Source organism: Muscardinus avellanarius (genome assembly GCF_963383645.1).
Source record: "Muscardinus avellanarius genome assembly, chromosome: 10".
NCBI classification, from domain to species: domain Eukaryota; kingdom Metazoa; phylum Chordata; class Mammalia; order Rodentia; family Gliridae; genus Muscardinus; species Muscardinus avellanarius.
Window position 1 is genome coordinate 95,606,697 of NC_137796.1, and position 24,476 is coordinate 95,631,172.

Consider the following 24,476-nt stretch of genomic DNA (forward strand, 5'->3'; position numbering starts at 1 on the left):
GGTAAACAACAGGGCATGGTGGTACACATTTGTAATCCCAGTACTTGGGAGGCTGAGACAGGAGAATCACAGGTTTACAGTCAAGACTCAGCTACTTAGTGAGGCTCTTAGCAACCTAGTGAGACCATTTCCAAATTAAAAATTAAAAATAGATCTGGAGTGTAGCCTGGAGGTAAAAGGCTCCGGGGTTCCATTCACAGTACCAACACACACACACACACACACACACACACACACACACACGCACGCAAAGGACACTCAGCCTTCAAACAAGCCAGTATTCATGAGCTCACACAGTCCTGAGTTTTACATGGAAATCAGCAGGATCTAATTAGTGACTCAAAAAGGAAACAGTAAGAGAGTGCTGCAGAGCAGTCTGCTAAACTTAGAGGTCACTGAAGGTCACCCAGAGCAACAGGGCTTCTTGCCTCCAATTTTGCAATGTGCCCCATGCCAGACTCCCGAGACAGCACGGGCAGCTCTGTGCATCCACAATCGGGCAGCTTGTTTTCAGTCCTTGATGGAGACTATTCTCTTGTCCAGTGTGCCTTCCTCTCAATGTTCAGTGTCAAAAACACAAGGAAGTGAAATTCATGGTTAGACTGATGTTTCTTCCTCCAGCTTTTCCGCCCCCCGCTATGCCGGGAAGCAGCCTTAAAGCTCTATCAAGTGGCTAATCCACAGGACGCCGGAAGCCAGAGCCTTCCTACCTGATGTGAGCACAGCACAGAGATGCAGCTGCGGCTTAATTTGCCCAGCGAATAACAATGTAAGTCAGGTTACTGAATTATCAAGGAACTTACTAGTTTTTTTCCCACAGTCTAACATATAGATGATATATAGGTACTCACACTTAAAGCAGTTCAGTTTTGGTTGGTTTTTTTTTGTTTTTTTTTTTTACCATGAACAACATTCAACAATAGGAATATAAAAATGGAGAAGATAGAAGAGGGAACAGCTGTTCTATCTGTTCTCTTCCCTGCCTTCTCATGTACCTTCAACACAAATCTGAAACTATCTGAAGTTAAGCATTAAATCTGAGGGAATAAAGCTGGGTGTGGTGGCGCTTATAGTCCCAGTATTTGGGAGGCTGTGACAGGAGGATCAAGAGTTCAAGGCCAACCTCAGCTACTTGGTGAGGCCCTCCACAATTTAGTGAGACCCTGTTTCAAAATAAAGAATAAAAATTAGGGCTGGGGCCGGGGAGGGGGGTTGGCACACGCTTGTAATCCCCGTGCTTAGGAAGCGGAGACAGGAGGATCGTGCAAGTTTGAAGCCAGCCGTGCTGGCTTAAGAGACCCTGTTTCTAAATTTTAAAAAGTACAAAAATAGGTCTGGGAGTGTAACCCGGAGGTAGAAGGGTTTCCAGGAACCCCAGGACCACCAAAAAAAAAAAAAAAGGGCTGGGGTGTAGCTTGGAGGTAGAATGCCCCTGAGTTCAATTAAAAAAAAAAAAATCTGAGGAACTAAGGCCTGTGGGGGGAAGAAAATAAGAGCAGGAAGAAATTAAGGAGCATGAAAGTGGTAACATAAATCCATATGGCACTCCACTGTTGTAAGAAACATGGCCTTATTCCTTAAGTATAGACTTTCATGATACGTAACAACTATAACATTTGTAAAATAGTGCATGGGGGGGGGGGTGAGACTTGATCACACTGGCACTCTTACCACTGAACTACATCCCCAGCCCTTTTCAGCTTTCACTTTGAAACCATCTTGCAATCCTCCTGTCTGGGCCTCCCAAGGACTAGGATGATAAGTCATGTACCACCCTGCCTGGCTAGAAATGGGTTTATTAAAAATGTCTGCAAGCTCTTAAGAGTTTCTGAAGCCATGGCCAAACTAGACAATAAAATAAAAAACTAAAGATTTGTAATATTAGCATGTAGCTGAATGTGGTGGCGCACGCTCGTAATCCCAGCATTTGGGAGGCTGAGACAGGAGGATCGAGGTTTGTGGATGGCCTCAGCTACCTAGTGAGGCCCTCTGCAACTCAGTGAGACCCTGTTTCAAAATAAAGAATAAAAATATGTCAGGGGGTGTAGCTCGGAGATCAAATGCCCCTGGGTTCAATTTAAAAAAAAAATCTGAGGAACTAAGGCCTGTGGAAAACAAATAAATAATAAAAATTAGCATGTATTTATGTAGTAATTTTTATTAACGTAGAGTAACTTGGGAAAATGCAAGTGACTTAAAGCCATAACTTTCAAGATGACCTGAAGTGCAAACCACTAAGCTAAAACTATGAATTAATACGACAGTAGGTCACGTTACATGCCAGATGTCACAGTAAAACTGAAGAGATGTGAAATCAACCCATTTCTTCTAATATATTCATTTAATATTGCTCAAGAGCAATACCAGGAAAAAATTTAAAAACTTAGATATTACACAAAAGAATGATATGTGTTCTCAAAAGAGAAAAACAGATAATAGCATTTGTCATTTTTAGAGTCTGGAACAAGACATGCAAAGCAAAACAGCCATGACACTAGCAAGAGATTACAAAACATCGCTTACTGCTTGACTCAGCTTGTAAACCGATAAATAGTGGTTTAGACTCCACTCACAACCAGAGAATACAGGCGCGTTTTAGGCTTTCAACCTGGAGCAGGCAGACTCGGGTGAGTATTAATTATTACCACTGCAAGGGGAGCACTAGAGTTCTATAAAATCCCCATTAAGATGAACATTAACCAAGGGCATATTTTACATGGGCTAAATGCATTATTCTAAACTCCAGGCTATTCTAAGAAATTCCGGACAATGTTTAATTGTGCACAACAGAAAATCACAAACACACACAGCCGTCCTGGATAAGAGTTGGCCTGACCACACTTACCGTTTTCTACATAGGGATGAAAGGGCAAGACCAGGGCAAGGATAACCCTGCCTCTAGTCGGCTCCAAGACGCTTCTGATATCTTTTAGCAAAGTGAGAGGCTGATCACAGCGGTCCAGCAAATTCAAGCAGCTGATAACATCATACTGAAATCCTGTATTCTGCCATTCATTTATACCAAGCACTCTAGAAAAATCAGAGAGAACTTAATTAATATTTCTCCTCTTAAAAAGATCTTTAGAAGTAAATGAGATGCCAATCAATAAAGGCTCCAATTCTATCTTCTAAATCAAAGTAATCTCAAAATCTCCGCTTACAATTCATAGTTGCAGAAATACAGAAACCAATCAAGAGAAAAATACCAATTGTACTTCTCCAAATTTATCTTTTTGCCTACTTACAAATATTCAAACATAAAATTTCCTTTATAAGAACTAATTAGAGCCGGGCGTGGTGGTGCACGCTTGTAATCCCCGCGCTTGGGAGGCTGAGACAGGAGGATCGCGCAGGTTCAAAGCCAGCCTCAGCTACTTAGTGAGGCTCTCAGCAACTTAGTGAGACCTGGTTTTCAAATAAAATATAAAATAGGTCTGGGAGTATAGCCTGGAGGTAGAAAGACCCTGGGTTCTACCCCCAGAACCCCCACACACACACACACACACACAAATATATATATGAACTAATTATATGTTTTAGTAAAGGTAATAAAAGTGATTATGAAATTACAACACTAAATTCTTAAACACTGAAGAATCAAAGAATCCTGACTTTATAGTATTCATTGGAAATGAATCACAAAAAGTTATATATTCCTGTTTTCCATTCCTAGGGTACTTCTTATACTTAAGAATGAGGTAGAATAAATACTTTCCTTTTATAACCTAAGACCTTTTAAACACATCTGTTCTCAGGAGACAAACTATTTCATACTCTAATCATCATATCTAAGTAAGAATTCAGAAAAACATAGGTCATTCTAGTAAAACTGTAAGTGAAGAGCATGGTTAGAAAACCACTCTTCAGTCAGTCAATCTCTCTGCCACACACACACACACACACACACACACACACACACACACTTTTTAGTACTTTACAATGATTTATCGAAAGTGGAAGATTTTATGTTACGAGTCTTTGTTAACCAAATCAATGAAGCAATCATATAAACTACTTACTGCTTAGTTATTCCACTTAGAATGTGGCAGGTGAGATATGGTACAATAGAAAAAGGTAAAAAAATGCAAAAACTCATCTTTAGACACAAGTCTTTGATAATATCAAACAAAATTCTAAAAGTAGAATGAGGGATATCTTGAAAACACCATTAGCACATTTTATAGAATGTTTCTGAACAGTAGAGCAAAGAGGAGTCCAAACCACTCGACTGCGTCTTCTCTATCTGTATCTTTAATAAAAGGATATACAAGTTTAACAGCTGGCAGAGTGGTGCATGCCTGCAATCCCAGTACTTGGAAGGCTGAGACAAGAAGATTGCAGGTTTGAGGCCAGTCTCAGCAACTTAACAAGACCTGTTTCAAAAAAAAAAAAAAAGCCACACATGGTGGTACATACTTGTAATCCCAGTACTTGGGAGGCTGAGACAGGATTGCAGGTTCGTGGTCAGCCTCAGCTACTTAGTAAGAACCTCTGCAACTTAGAGTTTCAAAATAAAGAATATGCCGAGCAAGGTGGTGCACGCTTGTAAGCCAAGCATTTGTGAAGCTAAGACCGGAGAATCAAGGTTTGCGGACAGCTTCAGCTACTACTTAGTGAGGCCTTTTGCAACTCAGTGAGACCCTATTTCAAAATAAAATATAGGGCTAGGTATGTAGTTCGGAGGTAGAATGCCCCTGGGTTTCACTCCCAGCACCACAAATAATAAATAAATAAAAAATAATAAATAGGGCTGGGGATGTAGCTCAGATAGAATGCACCTGGGTTCAATCTTTTGTACAGAGAGAGAGAGGGAGGGAGGGAGGGAGGGAGGGAGGGAGGGAGAGAGAGAAAGAGAGAGAGAGAGAGAGAGAGAGAGACAGAGAGAGAGAGAGAGAGAGAGAAAATAAAAGGGCTAGGGGTGTAGCTCAGAGGTATAGTGCTCCTGGGTTCAACCCCCAGTATCAAAAACAGCAACAACAACAAAACAGTAAGTCAAAAAACTTTCAAGCGCCTAGTCCAATTCCTTTGTTGAATAGATGTTTAATTGCATTAAATGTGGTGGACAGGTGTTTAATTGCATTAAATTGCTTGAAATAAAAAGAGCACTAGGGGTTCAAAATCACTTTGCTGTACTGAGATCAACTGCAATAATAATTTTAGAAATTAAATTTAGGTCATCAAAGAGTTTCTAAACACTATTGTAAAGATTCTATTTTCAAGATAAAAATTTCATTAGTTCCTACTTAAAACACAAAAATAAACAATTAAAAGGAACTATTTATGTTCTTTTATTCTCTATTCTTTCATATTAACATTATTGCCTTAGCCAAACAATTTAAAATCATATACTGAAAAACAGCCAAATGATATATTTGATTTTTTTTTAATCTTAGAGTGAGCCAGGCATGATGATGCATACTATAGTTCCAGTACTAGGGAGGCTGAAACAGGATTTCAGATTTGAAGCCAACCTCAGTAACTTAGTGAGACCCTGTTTCAAAATACAGAATAAAAATAGGGCTCAGGGAGCCAGTCATGGTGGTGCACACTTGTAATCCCAGCATTTGGGAGGCTGAGATGAGAGGATCACAGTTCAAGGACAGCCTCAGCTACTTAGTGAGGCCCTCTGCAACTCAGTGAGACCCTGTTTCAAAATAAAGAATAAAATATAGGGCTGGGGGTGTACCCTGGAGGTAGAATGCCCTTGGCTTCCATCCCCAGTACCGCAAAAGAAAAAAGAAAAAAAAATAGGGCTGGGGGTGGGTGTAGCTCAGAGGTAGAACACCCCTAGGTTTAGTCCCCAGTACCAATAAAATAAATATTCTTAGGTCTACGATGACGTGAAAAACCATCAACATGCTGTAATCTAGAATAATTTCACTAAATATATTTCGGAATTAGTTGCAAATAGGTGGTTTCCATGTGAAATTAAAAAAAAATATGCTTGCTCATAACAGAAAACTGCAGTTTTAATGCTGGGATAGGTAAATCCACACCTATAGCAGCTCAGCTTCATCTTTACTTTGTTTTTGTTTTTAACTCTATCCATTCACAAAGTTAAATTTATTGACCCTACTCAAACTGCATAGAATCCTAACGAGTTTTTAAAACTTTTTTAAAAAGAGCTGGGGGTGTGTTTGGAGGGTTCAATACTCCAGAAGGTAGAGGGGGGGAAAGTAGTGACCTAATTCTTCCCCTTCTCTCTAAGACTAAGCCAGGTTTCTAAAACAGAGGAGGAAAGTTCCATCTCCATCTCTCTCAGTCTATACTCAGTCAATAGATATAAATTTCCCAAGCAGAACCGGGTGTGGTAGCGCAGGCTTGTAATCCCAGTACTTGTGAGACTAAAATAGGAGGATCGTAGGTTCGAAGCCAGCCTTAGCAGCTTAGGGAGACCCTGTTTCCAAATAAAATATAAAGTAGGTCTGGAGGTGTAGCATGGAGGTAGAAGGCCCCGAGTTCCATCCTCAGTACCACAAAAAATAAATAAATAAATAAATAAATAAATTTCCCAAGCAATAACATCCATGCTGAATAAAGAATGGCCTTTTACCCAAGTCTCTTTAGAGCCAAATGATCTTAAACTAAGTTTTGACATTTCATACCCATCATCATTGATGGGTATTATTTAAAAATATCTATAAAATAATCAAGTATTATCAAGGATATGCAGAAAATAGAACCCTTGTACATTGCTGGTGAGAGTGTAAAACAGTGTGCAAGAAAAGTATTGCGAGTTTTCAAAACACTACACATAAGCCGGGCATGGTGGCCCACGCTTGTAATCCCCACGCTTGGGAGGCAGAGACAGGAGGACTGCAGAGGTTGGAAGCCAGCCTCAGCTACTTAGTGAGACCCTGTTTCCAAAATAAAATATAAATAGGTCTGGGAGTATAGCCTGGAGGTAGAAAGCCCCTGGGTTCTACCCCAGTACCTTCAAAAAACAAAAACAAACAAACAAACAAACACTACACAAGGACTCCCCATGTGATCCAGCAACTCCATGTCTGGGGATATGTCCGTATGAATGCAAACCCTTTAAGAAATATTCATAGACCCATTGCATGCATTACTCACAGCAGCAGGTGCAGAAGAAGCAACCCAGATGTTCGTGGACAGATGAATGGATACAGAAAATGTGATACATGACATGATGGAATATTACTTAGTACTAAAGGAAATTTTGACCTACACTACAACATGGATGAACCATGAAGACTTTATAAGTCAGACACAAAAGACCAAAGTATGACTCCTGATAGGCATGCTGGTGCACAACTGTAACACCAATATCTGGAAGGCTGAGACAGGAGCATCGAAAGTTCTAGGCGAGCCTCGGCAACTCAGTGAGACCCTCAGCAACTACACGATGCCCTGTTTCCAAGGGATGTATCTTGGAAGGAGAACTGCCCCAGGGTTCAATTCCCAGCAGCAAAAAAAAGAAAAAGCATGATTCCTTTTGTGTGAGGTACACAGTCCCATCATAGACACAAAGTAGAATGGGCTTGTCAGAGGCAAACAAGAGTGAAGAATGGGGGTTACTGTTTGATGGGTCAGCATTTCAAGAGTGGAGGGGGAAAAAGTTCTGTAGATGGATGCTGCGATATTTGTACAATGTGAATGTACTTAATACTACCGACCTAACTATATACTTATAAATTATTTTAACTGTAAATTTTAGCCAGGCAAGGTAGCGCCTTGAGTGGTAGAACTTGTAATCCCAGTACTTGGGAAGCTGAGACAGGTTTGAGGACAGTCTCAACAAGTAATGAGACTCAAATCAACCCAGCGAGACCGTTTCCAAATAAGAATAAAATAGAACTGGGGCTGTAGCTCAGAGGTAGAACACCCCCAGCCCTATTTTATTCTTTATTTCAAAACAAGGTCTCACACTAAGCTGCAGAGGGCCTCACAAGTTGCGGAGGCTGGCCGAGAACCTGCAAATCCTCCTATCTCGGTCTCCCAAGTACTGGGATTACAAGTGTGCACCACCACACCCAGCCAAAACTTATAAATTTTATATTAAATACACATTTATCACAATTTTTAAAATCAAAATAAACATTTAAAATATTCATGACTGCCAGATTCCAGCTAAGAAACAAGTTCCCACATCTAACATGCTTTCTCCAAGCTGTCTCTCTCATAGTCTTTTTCCCTCCTTTGCCCCAGAAAAAGACTGCTATTAAAGAAAGATTACTTCTCTCTAAATTTCTACTTGTATATGAAAAGTTCTTTTTAATACCTTATCATGGAAAATTGTTCCTCATATATATTATTTATTTATTTATTTATTTAACTGTACTGGGGATAGAACCCAGGGGGCATTCTACCTCTGAGCTATACCACCAGCCTTATATTTTTATTCTTTTTTTTCTTTCTTTCTTTTTTTTTTTTTTTTTTTTTTTTTTTTTGTGGTACTGGGGTTCCTGGAAGCCCTTCTACCTCCGGGCTACACTCCCAGACCTATTTTTACTTTTTTTTTTTAATTTTGGAAACAGGGTCTCCTAAGCCAGTGCACGCGGCTAGCTTCGAACCTGCGCCATCCTCCTGTCTCTGCCTCCCAAGCGCGGGAATTACAAGCGTGCGCCACCACGCCCAGCCTGTTCTTTATTTTGAAACAGGGTCTCACTGAGTTGCAAAGGGCCTAAGTAGCTGAGGCTGTCCTCAAACCACGATCCTCCTATCTCAGTCTCTCAAATGCTGGGATTACAAGCATGCGCCACCATGCCCAGCTTCTCATTTATATTCTTTAAATAATATACTTTCAAGAAAAAAAAAGTCTAAAACCAAGAACTATATCCCATACCATGGCTAACAATTATACCTGTATTTCTTCTTCTGAAGTTGCCAAATCATTGTTTCAGAAAGCTCAGTGGCATAGATTTCTTCAAAATGAGGGCTCATGATTTTTGTGACTTCTCCATCTCCAGCACCTAAATCAAGAAGTCTGTGGGTTTTCCAGTCTGGATTAATTTTAAGCAGCCTCTGAAATTGATCTGGTGAGAACACAAACATTGAACCTCTTCCTAGCAACCTGGAAAAAAAAAGGGGGAGGAAATGGAAGCATCTGTGCAAACCATAACAATCCCAGCAACACTCAGTGCCAGCAACACCGTGAGCTGGGGAAGCGCTCGTTCTGTGACTAAAATTCATTATCTTTATATGGTCTATATGACAAAAATCAAAGTTACTAAGAAAATGCCTGCAGATACCATTTGTCTTTGGAGTTGCAAATAACCTAAAAGGTACAGGAAAAGGATGAGAGGGAAAGGGAAAGGAAGAAAAAGAATAAGAAATTAAAAGATGAAATGCGTTTTGAGTCAAAAAAAAAAGGAAGGAAAAATGGAAAGGACAGAAAATATGTTATCAGTTAAAAAAAAAAAAAAAAAAAAAAAAGCTAATAGAATCAGACCACAGCACTAGGCAATAGCACCAGGCAGAGAAACCAGAGCGGGACAAGCCCGTGTGGAAGATGGAGCTAAACAACGAAAGAGGAGAACAGCTTTTGTTTAATAGGCTTTTTTTTTTTTTTTTTTTTTTTGGTGGTACTGGGGGTGGAGCCCTTCTACCTCCGGGCTACACTCCCAGACCTATTTTATATTTTATTTGGAAACAGGGTCTCTTAAGCCAGAGAGGCTGGCTTTGAACCTGCGCGATCCTCCTGTCTCCGCCTCCCAAGCCTGGGGATTACAAGCCTGCGCCACCACGCCCAGCTGTTTAAGAATTCTAAGACTCCTCTCCCTAGAGCTGGGCGTGTGGCACACGTTTGTAATCTCAGCATTTGGGAAGCTAAGACAAGAGGATCTTGGTTCGAAGCCAGCCTGAGCTACTTAGTGAGACCCTGTTTCAAAATAAAGAATAAAAAATAAGGCTGGAGGTATAGCTCAGAGGTAGAATGCCCCTGGGTTCCATCCCCAGTACTGGAAGAAAAAAAAAGACTTCTCTCCCTTCCCCTAAAAGAAAAAAGGAGTGGGGTCCTTGTGATATCAGCTAAAGTGCATTAAAGAAAAAGACTCATATTTGTGTAGTTTGTATGTTTTATAGTTGACTGGTTCCTATTATTTCTAAAGATCCTTAAAAAACATTCCAAGTAGCAGTATGCCTTTGAAAAAGCAGACTGAAAGGATTTAAGATGGAGATCAAAGAGAACCCCCAGAAAGAAGCGGCAGCTCGGCCAAGTCTCATGGAAGCACCACCTCAGAAAAGAAAACGAGCTGCCCGCTCAGAACCTGCTCTCTAGCCCTCAAATCCTCATTGGTCTGGGGCAGGGACTCTCCAACTGCCTTGAAGCACCAAAACCTTTTCTTTTAAGGAAAGGAAACTCATACACAATATAAAATAGTAAGCTGCTATTGATGGAATGAGGTTGAGAGCCTGAAACTGTCCACCAGTCCACTTCTAGAATTTTCTTTGTAGCCAAAAGAAACTCCTAAGGGACTTCATCCTCAGACCCTTGAAAGCAGACTGAAAATCACTGAAGCAACAGGGAAATCTGTACTCTACTGCCACTTTCTGGAAATAATCAGAACACAAAGTATGTCTGCTATGTAGTGACTGGAAAGATGCAAGTAACATGGTGTGTGCGCTACAGCCAGTTTCAGGAAAAAATAAAAATAATGAAGCTCATGAAATAAATCCTCCCTCTTCTTTTTCCATTAAAGCCATGAGCGTTTAACCAAATTTAATAATATGTTTACAGTGGATTTTCTGCCCCAGAGACAACCGACCATGATGCCAGCAACTACAACTCCTCAACACATAAGCCCTATCTCAAAAGACAAGTTGCTTCTAATCCTCAACTGTTTATATCTTCTAAAGGAAAAGCATGCACATCGGAGAAAAGGGACGAACTTACTGAAATAGTCGTAAAACATTTACACAGAACCCAGAGTCAGAGCAGGAAGAGGACAGGCAGCATCACTGAGCAGAGGCACTGTTACCAAAATAACTAATAAAGGAATTATTTAGCATAAACTTTCCCAACTATAAAATAATGCTTCCCAAGCCATCTCTTTGGGATATGAGGAACCCTGACATGATATTCAAATACTAGATCTAGAGGTCATCTTAGGTCAGAGTTCACAAGGTCACCTGACTGATCTACATTTAAGGGCACCAGAGAAAGGGGAGAACACTGGCCTATATCCAAAGAACATAAACAAGAGGGGCTCCACAAGAATATTAAACTTGTCAAATAATAAATATTAATAATATATTTATATAATATTTATATAATTTATTTATTATTTATATAATATTTATATAATTTATATAATTTATATAAATTTATATAATTTATATAAATTTATATAATATTTATATAATTATAAATTATATAATAATTATATAATTTATATTATATATTATATAATATATATTATATAATATATTATATATATTATATATATATTATATTATATATATATTATATTATATATATATATTATATTATATATATATTATATATAATATATTATATAATATAATATATTATATAATTTATATAATATATTTATATATTATAAATAATAAATAATAATATTAACACTGTCAAATAATAAAGTCTGCCAGGCGTGGTGGCACACACTTGTAACCCCAGTACTTGGGAGGCTGAGACAGGAAGATCACATAGGTTCGAACCAGATTTAGCTATTTAGTAAGGCTCTCAGCACCTTAGTGAGACCCTGTTTCCAAATAAAAATATAAAATAGGTCTGGTAGTGTATCCTGGATGTAGAAGGCCCCTGGGTCCCATCCTCTGTGCCACAAAAATTAAATAAATAAATAAAAATAAAGTCCAAGCCAGGCGTGGTGGCACACCCTTGTAATCCCAGCATTTGGGAGGCTGACACAAGAGGATCATGGTTCACAGATGGCCTCAGCTACTTAGTGAGGCCCTTTGCAACTCAGTAAGACTCTATTTCAAAATAAAGCATAAAAAATGGGGCTGTGGGTGTAGCTCAAAGGTAAAATGCTCCTGAGTTCCATCACCAGTAACGCAAAATAATAATAATAATAATAATAATAATAATAATAATAATAATAAATAAAAATAAAGTCCATCCAACCCAATGTTGCTCAACCAGGATTGATTTGCCCTCTAGGGGCCAGTGGGAGGTTTAAAGCAGTCACAATGACTTGGGGGGAAGGGATAGTAATATTTAGTGAGCAAGGCCAGAAAGCCAGACTCCCTGCAATGTGTGGGGAGACTCACAGTAACAAACTGTCCCACTTAAAATATCAAGATGCTGACCTAGTCCAGTACAAGGTTTCTGGTAAACACATACCATGGAGAGAGAGGGCTCTCCAATTTGCCTACAGCTTTAGACTTCAAAATAAAAATAAAATATGGCTGGGGTGTAGAAGAGATTTAATGTCCCTGAGTTCAATCCCCAGTACCAAAAAATAAAATAAAAGAGGGCTGCAATGGCAGGATGCTTGCCTAACATGCACAAGGCCCTGGGTTCAACCCCCATTAACACACACACACACACACACACACACACACACACACACACACACACACACACCCCATGATCTCAGGCCCTGCCCCAGACCTACTGACTTAAAATCTACATTTTAATAATCCCCAGGTGCTTTTTGTGTGCATTAAGGTTATAGAACATCAAAACTAAGTAACTCTTACCACAGAAATAAAGACTATAAAGCTATTTGCTAAGTTATAGTGAATTTAAAAGTCCAAGTGTAGAAAACTGGACCTACTGCCAAGGATTTTGACAAGTATAAGTAAGAAGGTCGGGGTTTTTTTTGCAATCCTGGGGATGGAACCCAGGGGCATTCAACCTCCAAACTACACCCCTAGCCTATTTTTTATTCTTTATTTTGAAACAGGCTCTCACTGAGTTGCAGAGGGCCTCACTAAGTAGCTGAGGATGTCTGCAAACCGCAATCCTCCTGTCTCAGCCTCCGGAATGCTGGGATTACAAGCGTGCGCCACCACGCCCGGCTGAAGGTCAGTATCTTGAACAAGATAACTTTATTTTCGCATTTTTCCTTTTCTTTTTATTTTTTTTAACAAGCTGGCAAGTTTTATTAAGGAAAAATGTTGCGTGGTCTGCTTTTTACCAGTCTGGTTTTTTTTTTTTTCCATTTTTCCTTTTTAAACATAAGGATAAAGGAAAAAATGTCCAAGATTCACTTACCCGTTGATAGATGTTCTAGACATAAACAGGCTAAAAACAGATGACACAAAAGAATGATATAACTGGATAAACAGCCAGCCGGATTTCTCAATGCTGTTGTTTAAGAAGATCTGTGTTCCTTGATCAAGGTAACTCTGAACAAAGAGAGCCTGGAGTGACTCACATAATTTCTCTCTGTTGCACACATACCACTAAAAAACAAAACAAAAGAACAAAAATATTAAAACACACAACAAAAGTGTACCCTAAGAATTCCCACAACAAAACTGCTAAAAACCAAATCTATGACTTTTAAATATTATAAGCTCATGATACTTTTGAGGACAATCAACATCTTTTATACCCATAAAGTACAAAATACATCTTCAGACATGACTTCTCAATTCTGGCCACAGCCCTCGGGCAGGCAGGGAGGGTGCAGGAAGATGCAGAACTGGACCATCAGCCCAGGGGTTCTGACTCCTGATGCCTCAGTCCCGACCCCGCTGGGGTCTGCAAGCGCTGCGCTTGCCCTTCCTCCACTGCGATCCCACAGCAGAAGGCAAAGAGCTAACTTTACTAACCTTGTTGTCAGATAAGAAAAGTCACACAACGCAATGACTTAAAACCACCATACAAGCCGACGACGGAGTAGTAGCAGAATTTAACACACTAGTTAGTAATCAAACTGGCTTCCTGCAGGCTACACAGAGGAGAGCTTTAGAAAATCTTCAGGCGTGCTTTATAAACAAAGTAGTATGGCATTCTCAGAGGCAGGGACAAAATGTGCTTAAAGAAAGATGTCGTCAATGAGAAGACCAAATTTACAACATGCTATGAACCAGATTTCTAGAAACAGACTCTAGCCAGAATACACTTTTTTTAGAGCAAAATTCAAGAACTTCAAATGGAGATTAAATTTAACACTCCGTTAAATTTCTAACACTTCTGTTAGAAGCATTCCATTGCACTGTGAGGGAAATGGTGAAGTTTTCTACCTCGGCCTTGGTGAGAGCCCCACAAGCCCCGTTTGCTACTCCCAGGTGTGCTCAGACAAGTCGCTTAATCTGAGCCTCCACTCACTGGTAGACTGGCCATCTGTCCTGAAAGGGAACTATGAGGATTAAACAAGATAAAGCAGGCAAGTCCTCAGAGCACAAAACACACAGTGAGAATCCCAGGATAACAGCAATGAGAGTCCTCTAACGTGGCTTGATAAATAAGAGTACGCCTAGTAAGTACAGTGATGAAACTGCAGAGTAGGCCAGTTACTATTAATCCATTATCTGCTAAAAGCAACCAATTTTTCCCAATAAGAAGTCTATTGGCCAAAAAATAAATTGCTTCCCCGTGACAAATATGACCATTTATCAGCAGTAAGTGGCCTGAAACTTCTTACAGAATTAGTAGAACAACTTATGTATTTATTTACTTAGCAGTACTGGGGATGGAACCCAGGGGCATTCTACCTCCAAGCTACACACCCAGCCTTATTTTTCATTCTTTATTTTGAAAGAGGGCCTCGCTAAGTAGCTGATGCTGGCTGGCCACAAACCTGCGGTCCTCCTGTCTCTGGCACTACCACACCCAGCTATGGACCAACTTTACAGTCATCCTAAGCTTGCTAAATGTTGAAAAAAATCTTGAGTAACATTCCTAACACTAACAATGAAAAGGAACCAGTCAGCTGGGTGTGGAGATGTAGGCCTGTAATCCCAGTACTTGGGAGGCTGAAAGCAGGATCACAGGTTCAAGGTCGGCCTCAGCAATTGTAGAGACTCTCAGCAGCCTAGCAAGAACCTGTTCCAAAACAAAAAAATAAAGACAGGTTGGAGGACCTGGGTGTGGTGGCACATGCTTATAATCCCAGTATTTGGGAGACTGAGACAGGAGAACTGCAAAGGTTCGAAGCCAGCCTCGGCTACTTACTGAGGCTCTCAGCAACTCAGTGAGACCCTGTTTCCAAATAAAGAATAAAAAATAGGGCTGGAGGTGTAGCTTGGAGGTAGAATGCCCCTGGGTTCCATCCCCAGTACCACAAAAAAATAAATAAAAATAAAATATAGGGATGGAGGCATATAGTTCAGAGGCAGAATGTCCCTGAGTTCAATCTCCAATACTACAAGAAAAAAAAAAAAAAAGTTATAAACCAACAAAAACAAGCAAGACAGACACATCAAATTTCAAAAGCACACCATTTTACAAACCCTATACCTCAAATTGAATACACCAAACAGTTTCAGTTGTTGACTGATATGTGCTAATTTACTTTTAGCCATTGGAATTAATGTAAAACTCTTATTTTCCCTACACTATAGGACAAGCTATGCGGCTTCTTACACTGACTGCCTACACTTTTTTCCTTGGTCTGAAAATGTTCTTGCTTAATCATTTACTGAGTCTTAATACTCGTTGGTGCCTAAAGTTATGCCCCAGTGCAGGTCGTAAACCGTTTTATTATACTTCTGACCTCCTGGTGCACATTCTGAACTCTGTAACACTAAGGCCACTTTGACTTTTATTTATTTTTTATCCTCTGAAATGGCTAATCAAGATGAAAGCCATCACCTTTATAATAGGCAATCAGGTACATTCTATTAGCATGGACAAGTCATTCAGCTGAAATTGGGCAGCTAAGAATTCCTTGGCATCCATTTGTAAGTAGACAACTAGAGTAACAATGGACTCTGACTTCCAGAGCTAAGCAAGATCTGGCACCATCAACTAACTGCAAATACTGCTCTCAAGTGCCAAGAAAAAAACTCAGATATTGTACTGGCATATTTCTCAATTCATCAACACTGACACATGTAGCCAAACCTTTACTGCATCATGAGTCTTTTAGAAAACAAACTGCTTATAGAACAGAATGTCATACAGAATAAAAAGTGAAGTTCTTCTCTTTAAAGGTTGAAATCTATGTCCTTCCTGTTTATAGAATACAAATGTCAACTTCAAAGCAGTGTTTTTCATAATTGCCAAAAAGTGGAAACAACTCAAATGTTCATCAACTGATGGGTAAACAAGGTGTGGTAGATCCGTAAGACAGAATAGTACTCAACCATGAACAGGAATAAAGTACAATTCATGCTCCAACAAGTATGAGCCTTGACAACACTATACTAAGTGAAATAAGCCAGTCACAAAAGGTCACATATTGCATAATTTAATTTGTATGAAATGTTTATTATATGCAAATCCAGACTGTTGTCAGGAATTGGAGGAAGAGGGCAATATTTGGAGTGACTGTTAAAGGGCATGGGATTTCTTTTAGGAACATTTTTTTTTGGGGGGGAGGCGGAACTGGGGATAGGACCCAAGGGCATTTACCTCTGAGCTACACCCCCAGCCCAGCTTTTTTTATTTTGAAACAGGGCTTCACTAAGTTGCAAAGGGCCTCACTAACTAGCTGAGGCTGTTTGCGAAGAGTGATACTCCTGTCTCAGCCTCCCAAATGCTGGGATTACAAGTATGCATCACCATTCCTGGCTTCTTTTGGGAACATTTTGATAATATGTTCCAAAATGTTCCACAATAATAGAGATGGTGAACAATTCTGTGAATACAATAAAAACTACTGGGTTATACACTTTTAAAGGATCAAATTTACTGTACATGAATTATATCTCAGTAAAACTTGTTTTGTTTCTGCAGGTCTGGGGACGAAACCCAGGGGCATTCCTCGGAGCTACACCCCCTGCCCTATTTTTTATTCTTTATTTTGAAACAAGGTCTCACTAAGTTGTGGAGGGCCTACGTAGCTGAGGCTGTCTGGGAGCAGCGATCCTCCTGTCTCAGCCTCCTCCCAAATGCTGGGATTACAAGCGTGCACCACCATGCCAGGCTGTTTGTTTTTTTCTTTAAATAACACACACACATATCTAAATGTAGATGGCAATTTCATCTTCCAGAAATTAAAAGTGGTCTGGAAACATGAGTGACCTAGCAACCTCTTTTAAAATGCTAAACTGAAATGCAAACCTGACCATGGCTACCCTGCTTCACAGGGTCAGTGCTCAAAAGATGTCTGCCCACTGTGTCAATAGCCTCACCTCAGGAATTCCCTGACAGCCCATGACCCTGGGCCCTTGCTTTGTCAAGGTAACTCCGAAGGAAGATTCTTTTTCTTTTTCTAGAAGGCTGCTTTCCTTTCCCATGGCTGTCTTTCTCTTCACCTGGTTACCTATACGTTGGCCTCAATATCGCCCCCAGTATGTTTTCCTTGAAGTTCCAAGACTAGGCCAGGTCTCCCTGTTTTGTTTTGTTTTCTTTTGTGTGTGTGTGGTGCTGGGGATGGAACCCAGGGGTGTTCTACTTCCGAGCTACATCCCCAGCCCTATTTTTTAGTCTTTATTCTGAAACAGGATCTCACTCGCGGTCCTCCTGTGTCAGCCTCCCAAATGCTGGGATTATACGCGTGCGCCACGACGCCCAGTCCCCTGTTTTCTAATACCCTCTCATACACCCCACCTGTCTGCTTGGCAACATATATGCTCTCTGAGTAGAGTAACCGTCCACCAAGGCATGGTCAGTGTCCTCTGTGCAGGTGGACTGAGAGCTGCAGAGAGACAAGGACAGTGCCTGACTTCAGAGCATGGCTCACACACACAAGCAGTGTTTGTCACACAAACTATTAAGAATCACGGGCAGTCTAAACAGAACTTGGCATTTCTAACAAAATCCTGGAGGAAACATAAGGATAACCAGATAGACAGCTGTCACTGGGCTTCTGTCAATTTCTCAACTATGAGTTTTCTACAAGCCTTGCTTACACTCAATTTTGCAAGCAGTGGTTAGAGCTGCCCACGCACCGCAAATCGCATTACCACACACAAGCAAGCGAGCAAGGAAATACTGGTGCGCACCCTCGCGTGCCAGACCCCTGGCCAAGCACTCTGAAGTTCATTTACCACTGGATAACTTCTGAGTGACTGAGAAAGAAGCCTGCTACCCCAGCAGCTCCAGTTGTCTAGCTTCCATCCTAGGTACAAAGTATCTTTCAAAGAAGCTTCTCCTTGAGCCGGGCATGGTGATGCACACTTGTAATCCCAGCATTTGGGAGGCTGAGACAGGAGGATCGCAGTTTGGTTCGAGGTCAACCTCAGCTACTTAGTAAGGAACTTTGCAACTCTGTGAGACCCTGTTTCAAAATAAAGAATTAAAAGAGGACTGAGAAGCCGGGCATGGTGACACATGCTTATAATCTCTGCACTTGGGAGGCTGAGACAGGAGGATCGCAGAGGTTCAGAGCCAGTCTCAGCTACTTAGTGAGGCTCTCAGCAACTTAGTGAGACTCTGTTTTCAAATAGTATAAAATAGATCTGGGAGTATAGCCTGGAGGTAGGAAAAAGCCCCTGGGTTCCACCCCAGTACCACCAAAAAAATTAATTAATTTTTTTAAAAAAAGAGGGCTGGGGTGTAGCTCATAGGTAGAATACCCCTGGGTTTCATCTCCAGTATCGCAAAAAAAAAAAAAAAAAAAAAAAAGGAGTTGTTTCTCCTCACCTCCACACAGTATATCTGCCTGAGAAAAGAAAGCAGGAAGAGTGTCCAATTAAACTGGACTGGACATGTTTTTGGAGGAAAGACAATCTAGACAGTAACTGAATTCCTATGGCCAGAGTGTCTCTACCTCGGCGCTGACATTGTGCCTAATAATCCTTTGTTATGGGGGCTGGTCATTACCCAGCCACATCCTTAGCCTTTACTGACCAGCTGCCAGTTGCACTATTACAAGGGACAACCCAAAATATCTGAGGCAACTACCAAATATTGGGAGGGGGGGATTAAGTTGCCACAGCCTCAAAACCCAACTTGGGCTTAGAGGAAAACGTCATTGTTCCAACTCTCCTGGGGTGTTTCCTATCTTTCCCAGTTTAACCACAGTCAAGGGACTGCAGGTGACTGAAGGATGGCCTTCCAGAACTCAGGGAACTTACGTTCCAGAGGGGAAAATAAAGTCAGACACCAGAAGAAACAAGGAGTGACACCAGATCTTCATCAGGACCCTCAGAGCCCCAACCGGGTAGTCACCTTGCTCTGGAGCTGACGGGAGAGAAAAGAAACAAGGGAGCCCCTCGCTGCTGCCAGCTGGCGGTCCCTCAAGAGGCACTCTCCTGGACAACCAGGCTTACACGGAGAACTGTACAGACTCAGGGTCCTGGGCACTTTCAAGCAGGTGATTTTTTTTTTTTTTTTTTTTTTTTTTTGCAGATCTGGGGATGGAACCGAGCCACATCCCCTTTATTGTGAAACAGGGTCTCGCTGAGTTGCAGAGGGCCTCACTAAGTAGCTGAGGCTGTCTGCGAACCGCGATCCTCTGGTCTCAGCCCACCGCCGAATGCTGGGATTACAAGCGTGCACCACCACGCCCGGCCAAGCAAGTGATTTCTTGAAGACATGCTCCTCAAAGACTACAGAGATGAAGGTGCACAAGCAAGAATAAAGTGGCACTGCTTATCAAGTTTCACACTAGAAGGACTAAATGTGCCTTCTCTATGTGGGGCCAGACTCCTCAACTGGAGAAGACAGTATCTGAGAAAGTGTCTTATTAGCATCTGCCTTGAACGCTCACTCAAGTCGTGTTCCATCTAACCCAGTAAATCTCTTATTTTTGCAGTACTGGGGATGGAACCCAGGGGCATTCTACATCCAGTCTACACCCCCAGCCCACTCTTTGTTATTCTTTATTTTGAAACAGGGTCTCACTGAGTTGCAAAGGGCCTAAGTAGCTGAGGCTGTCCGTGAACCGCGATCCTCCTTTCTCAGTGTCCTGAATACTGGGATTACAAGTGTGTGCCACCACGCCTAGTTTCAAGTGAATTTTTTAAATCAAACAAGAGTTACTCCACTCAGTCAACCTGTTGATGACTAGCAGGCCCAGGAGGATGTGGTAACTAAGTATGAACTCTTCTCAAAATTAAATAAGATTGCAAGGATACTGGCAGGTGTGGTGGAGCATGCCTGAAATCCCAGCTACTGGAGAGGCTGAGGCAGGCGTATTCCAAGTTCCAGGCCAGCAGGGGCAACTCAGCAAGAGTCTGTCTCAAAATAAAATTTTAAAAGAGAGCTGGGGACATGGCTCAGTAGTAGAGTACCCTTGGGGTTCAATCCCAAGCACTACAAAAAAAAAAAAAAAAGACTACAAAGATACTAATAATTAGCCAAGTAATGAACAGTCAAATTAGATAGATGGCAAGAGTATGTTTATGTATGTTTGAGAGTATTAGCAAATCAAGGTTATAAAATATGAGGCCTGCTGGGCTTGGTGGTGCAGGCTTGTGATCTCTGCATGTGGGAGGCTGAGACAGGAGGATCACACAGGTTTGAAACCAGCCTCAGCTACTGCACGAGGCTCTCAGCAACTTAGTGAGACCCTGTTTCCAAATAAAGTATAAAATAGGTCTGGGAGTCTAGCCATAGGTAGAAAAGCTCCTGGGTTCCACCCCCAGTACAATGAAATAAAATAAATGTCATCAGAAAAAGAAATATTAGGTCTTATTTTTTAAATTTTTATTAAGCAGCCAGGCGTGGTGGCACACACTTGTGATCCCAGTACTTGGGAGGCTGAGACAGGAGGATGGCAGGTTCCCAGCCAGCCTCGGCAACTTGTGAGGCCCTTGTAACTTAGTGAGCCCCTGTTTCAAAATAAAGAATAAAAAAATCAGGCTGAGTGGAGCCTCAGAGGTAGAATACCCCTGGGTTCTATTCCTGCTACCACCATTTAAAAAAAAATTATTAAGCAAATGAACACCTCTTAATATTTATATAACCTCAAAAGAGGAATGCATATTTCCTATAAAACTTTATTTTATTATAAAACTGAAGAATACAGCTAAAAGTTTTTCTGAAATTATTTTTAGGATTTTCTCACTTAGTCAAGCATGTGATCTGTGATATAATAGTCTTTTCTTCCATAATACCAAGGAAGTGAGCATACTAGCAAAATTAGAAAGTTATAAAAATCAACTTAATGATTATATAATGTGGCATAATAAAAAACAAATAGTTGGTCTGTGTCCCAGGTTCCTAGTATAGAGTTCCAACAACCCTTGGGGACTCTCCACGGTGATAAGAATACCTTTTGTATCCCAAGGAGATGACTCCCCAAAGTGGAGAGAGTCCAAGCTGTGACTGGAGTTTAGAGCCTCACCCCCTTATCTCCAAGGATGGGAAAGGGGCCTGAAATAAAGTACTATGCCCAACAGCACCGATTTAATCAAATGAAACCTCCAGGAACCTAAACTATGGGTTGTGGGGAGCTTCTGGGTTGTGCGATCCATTGACACACTGGTAGGGTGTCTCAACAGGGAAGACCCAGAGCTCCCCGCCACACCTGGCCCAGTGTAGCACTTCCTCTTGGGCGGTCCTGAGGCACGCCCTTTACAATAAACCAGCAAGCCTAAGTGATTCCTAAATTCTGGGAATCACTCTAGCAAATTACCAAACCTGGGGGAGGGGGCTACAACTCCTGAATTTACAGCCACATTGGACAGAAGCGGGGGTCGCCGAGGGACCTGGAACTTGAAGCCAGCCTCGGAGGTGAGGGCACCGAGCCTTTTAACCTGTGCAATCTGACCCTAAATGTCCTGTTGACATCCAGTTAGTGATGGAAAATTGGACAACAGATTGGTGTCAGAAAAATCAACAAAGCTAAGACTTTTTTCTACCAACTTTAAACATTACAAAGAACATGCGCAAACAGGATGAAGGCCAGAACTTCAAGCAGATATCTCATCCCTGCCTAACTCACAAACTGTATGATCTCCAACTTGGTTCTGTACATATTTACCTGATTTTAGCACTGCCCAGAGGACCACTAAAGTTAGGGCAGTTTCCTCCTAAGAGAGCAAGCCAATTTTCACAGCCTCCCCAAGAGAACACAAAGTTTCCTAGGAGAGGTATCACAAAGCAATGGGGGAAAAAAAAAAACCTTGAACTTGAAACCAGACAAAGCTGGGTTCAAAACCCAACTCTCTGAGCCTCAATCCTGTCTATAAAGAGGGATGGTACCCCTACCTAGGAGAGCTGTTTTGAGGATAAGCGGAGATAACATATTTCAAGCGCCTGGCACATAAGAGAGGCCCAATCATTGTTCCTGTGTGCTTCCTCTTCCTGTGCAAGAGAAAGGCTGTCTGATCACAGGAAGGTGCAGTTCAAGCAAATGCCTAAAAACCACACTGGAGGTTCAGGTACCCCATCATTCTCAAAAGAGATGGGTAACCAAGGACCTGAGGCACTCAGTGCCTCCAAACACAATCAAAAAGGCTCTGCTGCTCTGGATCTGTGAGCACAGAATCTCTTCTGCTGGAGGAGGTGGTCAGAACAAGCCCACTGCCACTGACCTTGACAGCTAAGGATTCTTTTTTTTTTTTTTTTTTTTTTTGGTGGTACTGGGGGTGGAACCCAAAGGCTTTTCTACCTCCGGGCTATACTCCCAGACTTATTTTATATTTTATTTGGAAACAGGGTCTCACTAAGTTGCTGAGAGCCTCACTAAGTAGCTGAGGCTGGCTTCGAACCTGCGTGATCCTCCTGTCTCAGCCTCCCAAGCACGGGGATTACAAGCGCGCACCACCACGCCCAGCTAACAGTCAAGGATTCAAACACCACAATCTAAGATTCTGCAGTACAATCAAATCAATCCAGACACTTCACCAAAGCCACCTTCTTGCCCTTAAGCATGAGTATACATTCAAGCCACCCCCCCCCCATTTTCTTTCTTTTCTTTTCTGGTACTAGGGATCCAACCTGGGAGCATTCTATCTCTGAGCTACACCCCCAGCACTATTTTACTTTTATTTACAAATAGGGTCTCATTAGGTTACTAGCTGAGGCTGTTCTCAAACCTGCAATCTTCCTGTCTCCGCCTCTCAAGTACTGGGATTACAAGTGTTCACCACCACGCTAAGCTCTATTTTTCTATAAATGATATAAACCGAACCCAATAACTTCGTTAAGTGAGATTTCAATACACACAGTGGCACAGGCTCTCATATCCATGGAGAGGGTGGTATAAAGATTAGATTAAATTGCTTTGGCTTTGATTTAACACATTATTGGCAACCCTCTTTTCAAATACTTTATAATCCTAGGATGGTAACAAAGCTTTAGAGGGTCTAAAAGCCTTTTACTGAAGTTACAAAGGTGTACTAGGGCACCTTCAAAGAACATAAAGACCTCTGGTATATTCAGCAAAAGAGAGCCTTGTGTTCTGTGAAACTCAAGCAAACACTTGTTCAGTGTTTCAAAATAGACTGTAAGGAAGGAAAGAACCCCTTTCCAAAGTCTCTGGGTGTTCAGCTACAAAGGCCTCCAGGGTCTGGAAGGCAGTTTGGAGGAGGACACCAATCCATCAGCGTAGGACTCCCTGGCTGATGTCCTGAACCTTGTTAACTCATGCCTGACTTCCACCAGCCTCCACAAGGCAAATGAGGGCTAAGGGTAAGGAAACTCAATCTGTCTGTTAGCACACCATTTAACTCTGGCTACAATCTGCAACATTTTCTTATTTGGGGGAAAAAAAAAAGTTTAATCAGGGCATGGTGGCACATGCCTGCAATCCTAGTACTTTGGAAGATGAAACAGGACAATTGCAGGTTTAAGGCCAGGCTTAGCAACCAATTGAAATATTGTTCCAAAATAAAACACAAAAAGGGCCCCCAGTTTGGCTTGGAAGTAAAATGCCCCTGGGTTAAATCCTCAGTATCCCTCCCGAAAAAAATTCTATTTGAACCTATTATCAAGTGTGGGATAGCATAATTCTGAGGTTATATAAGGTGGAAATAAAAGAAATATACACAAACTTGCAATTTTTGTTAACCTGTGCTTTAAAAAAAATTTGCAGTTTGTTACCTGAGAAATTACTACAGTTTTGGGTCCAGCCAGTTTTAGAACAATTTTTTTCACTCCATCCATTGAGAAGCTGTGAATGACTGTTATTATTGAGAATCTAGCTAGTGAGCCAAGCATGGTGGCGCATGCTTGTAATCCCAGCATCCAGGAGGCTGAGACCCAAGGATCATGGTTCGTGGACAGCCTCAGCTTAGTGAGGCCCTCCACAACTTAGTGAGACCCTGTTTCAAAATAAAGAATAAAAAATAGGGCAGAGGGTGTAGCTCGGAGGTCAAATGCCCCTGGGTTCCATCCCCAGATCCTAAAAAAAAAATTCTACTTAGTGAAGCCTTAAGGTCCTTTCAAGTTTGAATAGCTCCCTAAGAGCTGCATTAACTTTAAACACTGGTACAATGCATCAGAAAGATCCACAGTGACTGGGGGCTCGTAATCCCAGTACTTGGGCAGCTGAGACAGGAGAATCACAGGTTTGAGGACA

At 41.3% G+C, this 24,476-nt stretch overlaps 1 protein-coding gene across 7 annotated transcripts in view; it reads right to left on the minus strand.

Moving 5' to 3' along the window:
- The window catches only part of METTL9 (methyltransferase 9, His-X-His N1(pi)-histidine), a gene marked incomplete at both ends in the record, with an annotated part of 50,861 nt that overhangs the window by 19,984 nt on the left and 6,401 nt on the right, over window positions 1-24,476 (minus strand). For 4 of the 7 annotated variants that reach the window (XM_080702898.1, XM_080702897.1, XM_080702896.1 and 1 more), the window contains 3 exons: window positions 2,846-3,030; window positions 8,828-9,037; window positions 13,166-13,356. The exons of 1 other annotated variant lie outside the window; for it this stretch is intronic. In XM_080702898.1, the coding sequence (XP_080559024.1) occupies window positions 2,846-3,030; window positions 8,828-9,037; window positions 13,166-13,356 (586 nt within the window). The remainder of the gene's footprint in view (window positions 1-2,845; window positions 3,031-8,827; window positions 9,038-13,165; window positions 13,357-24,476) is intronic. 2 more of the 7 variants (XM_080702899.1, XM_080702900.1) reach the window with 2 other exon arrangements.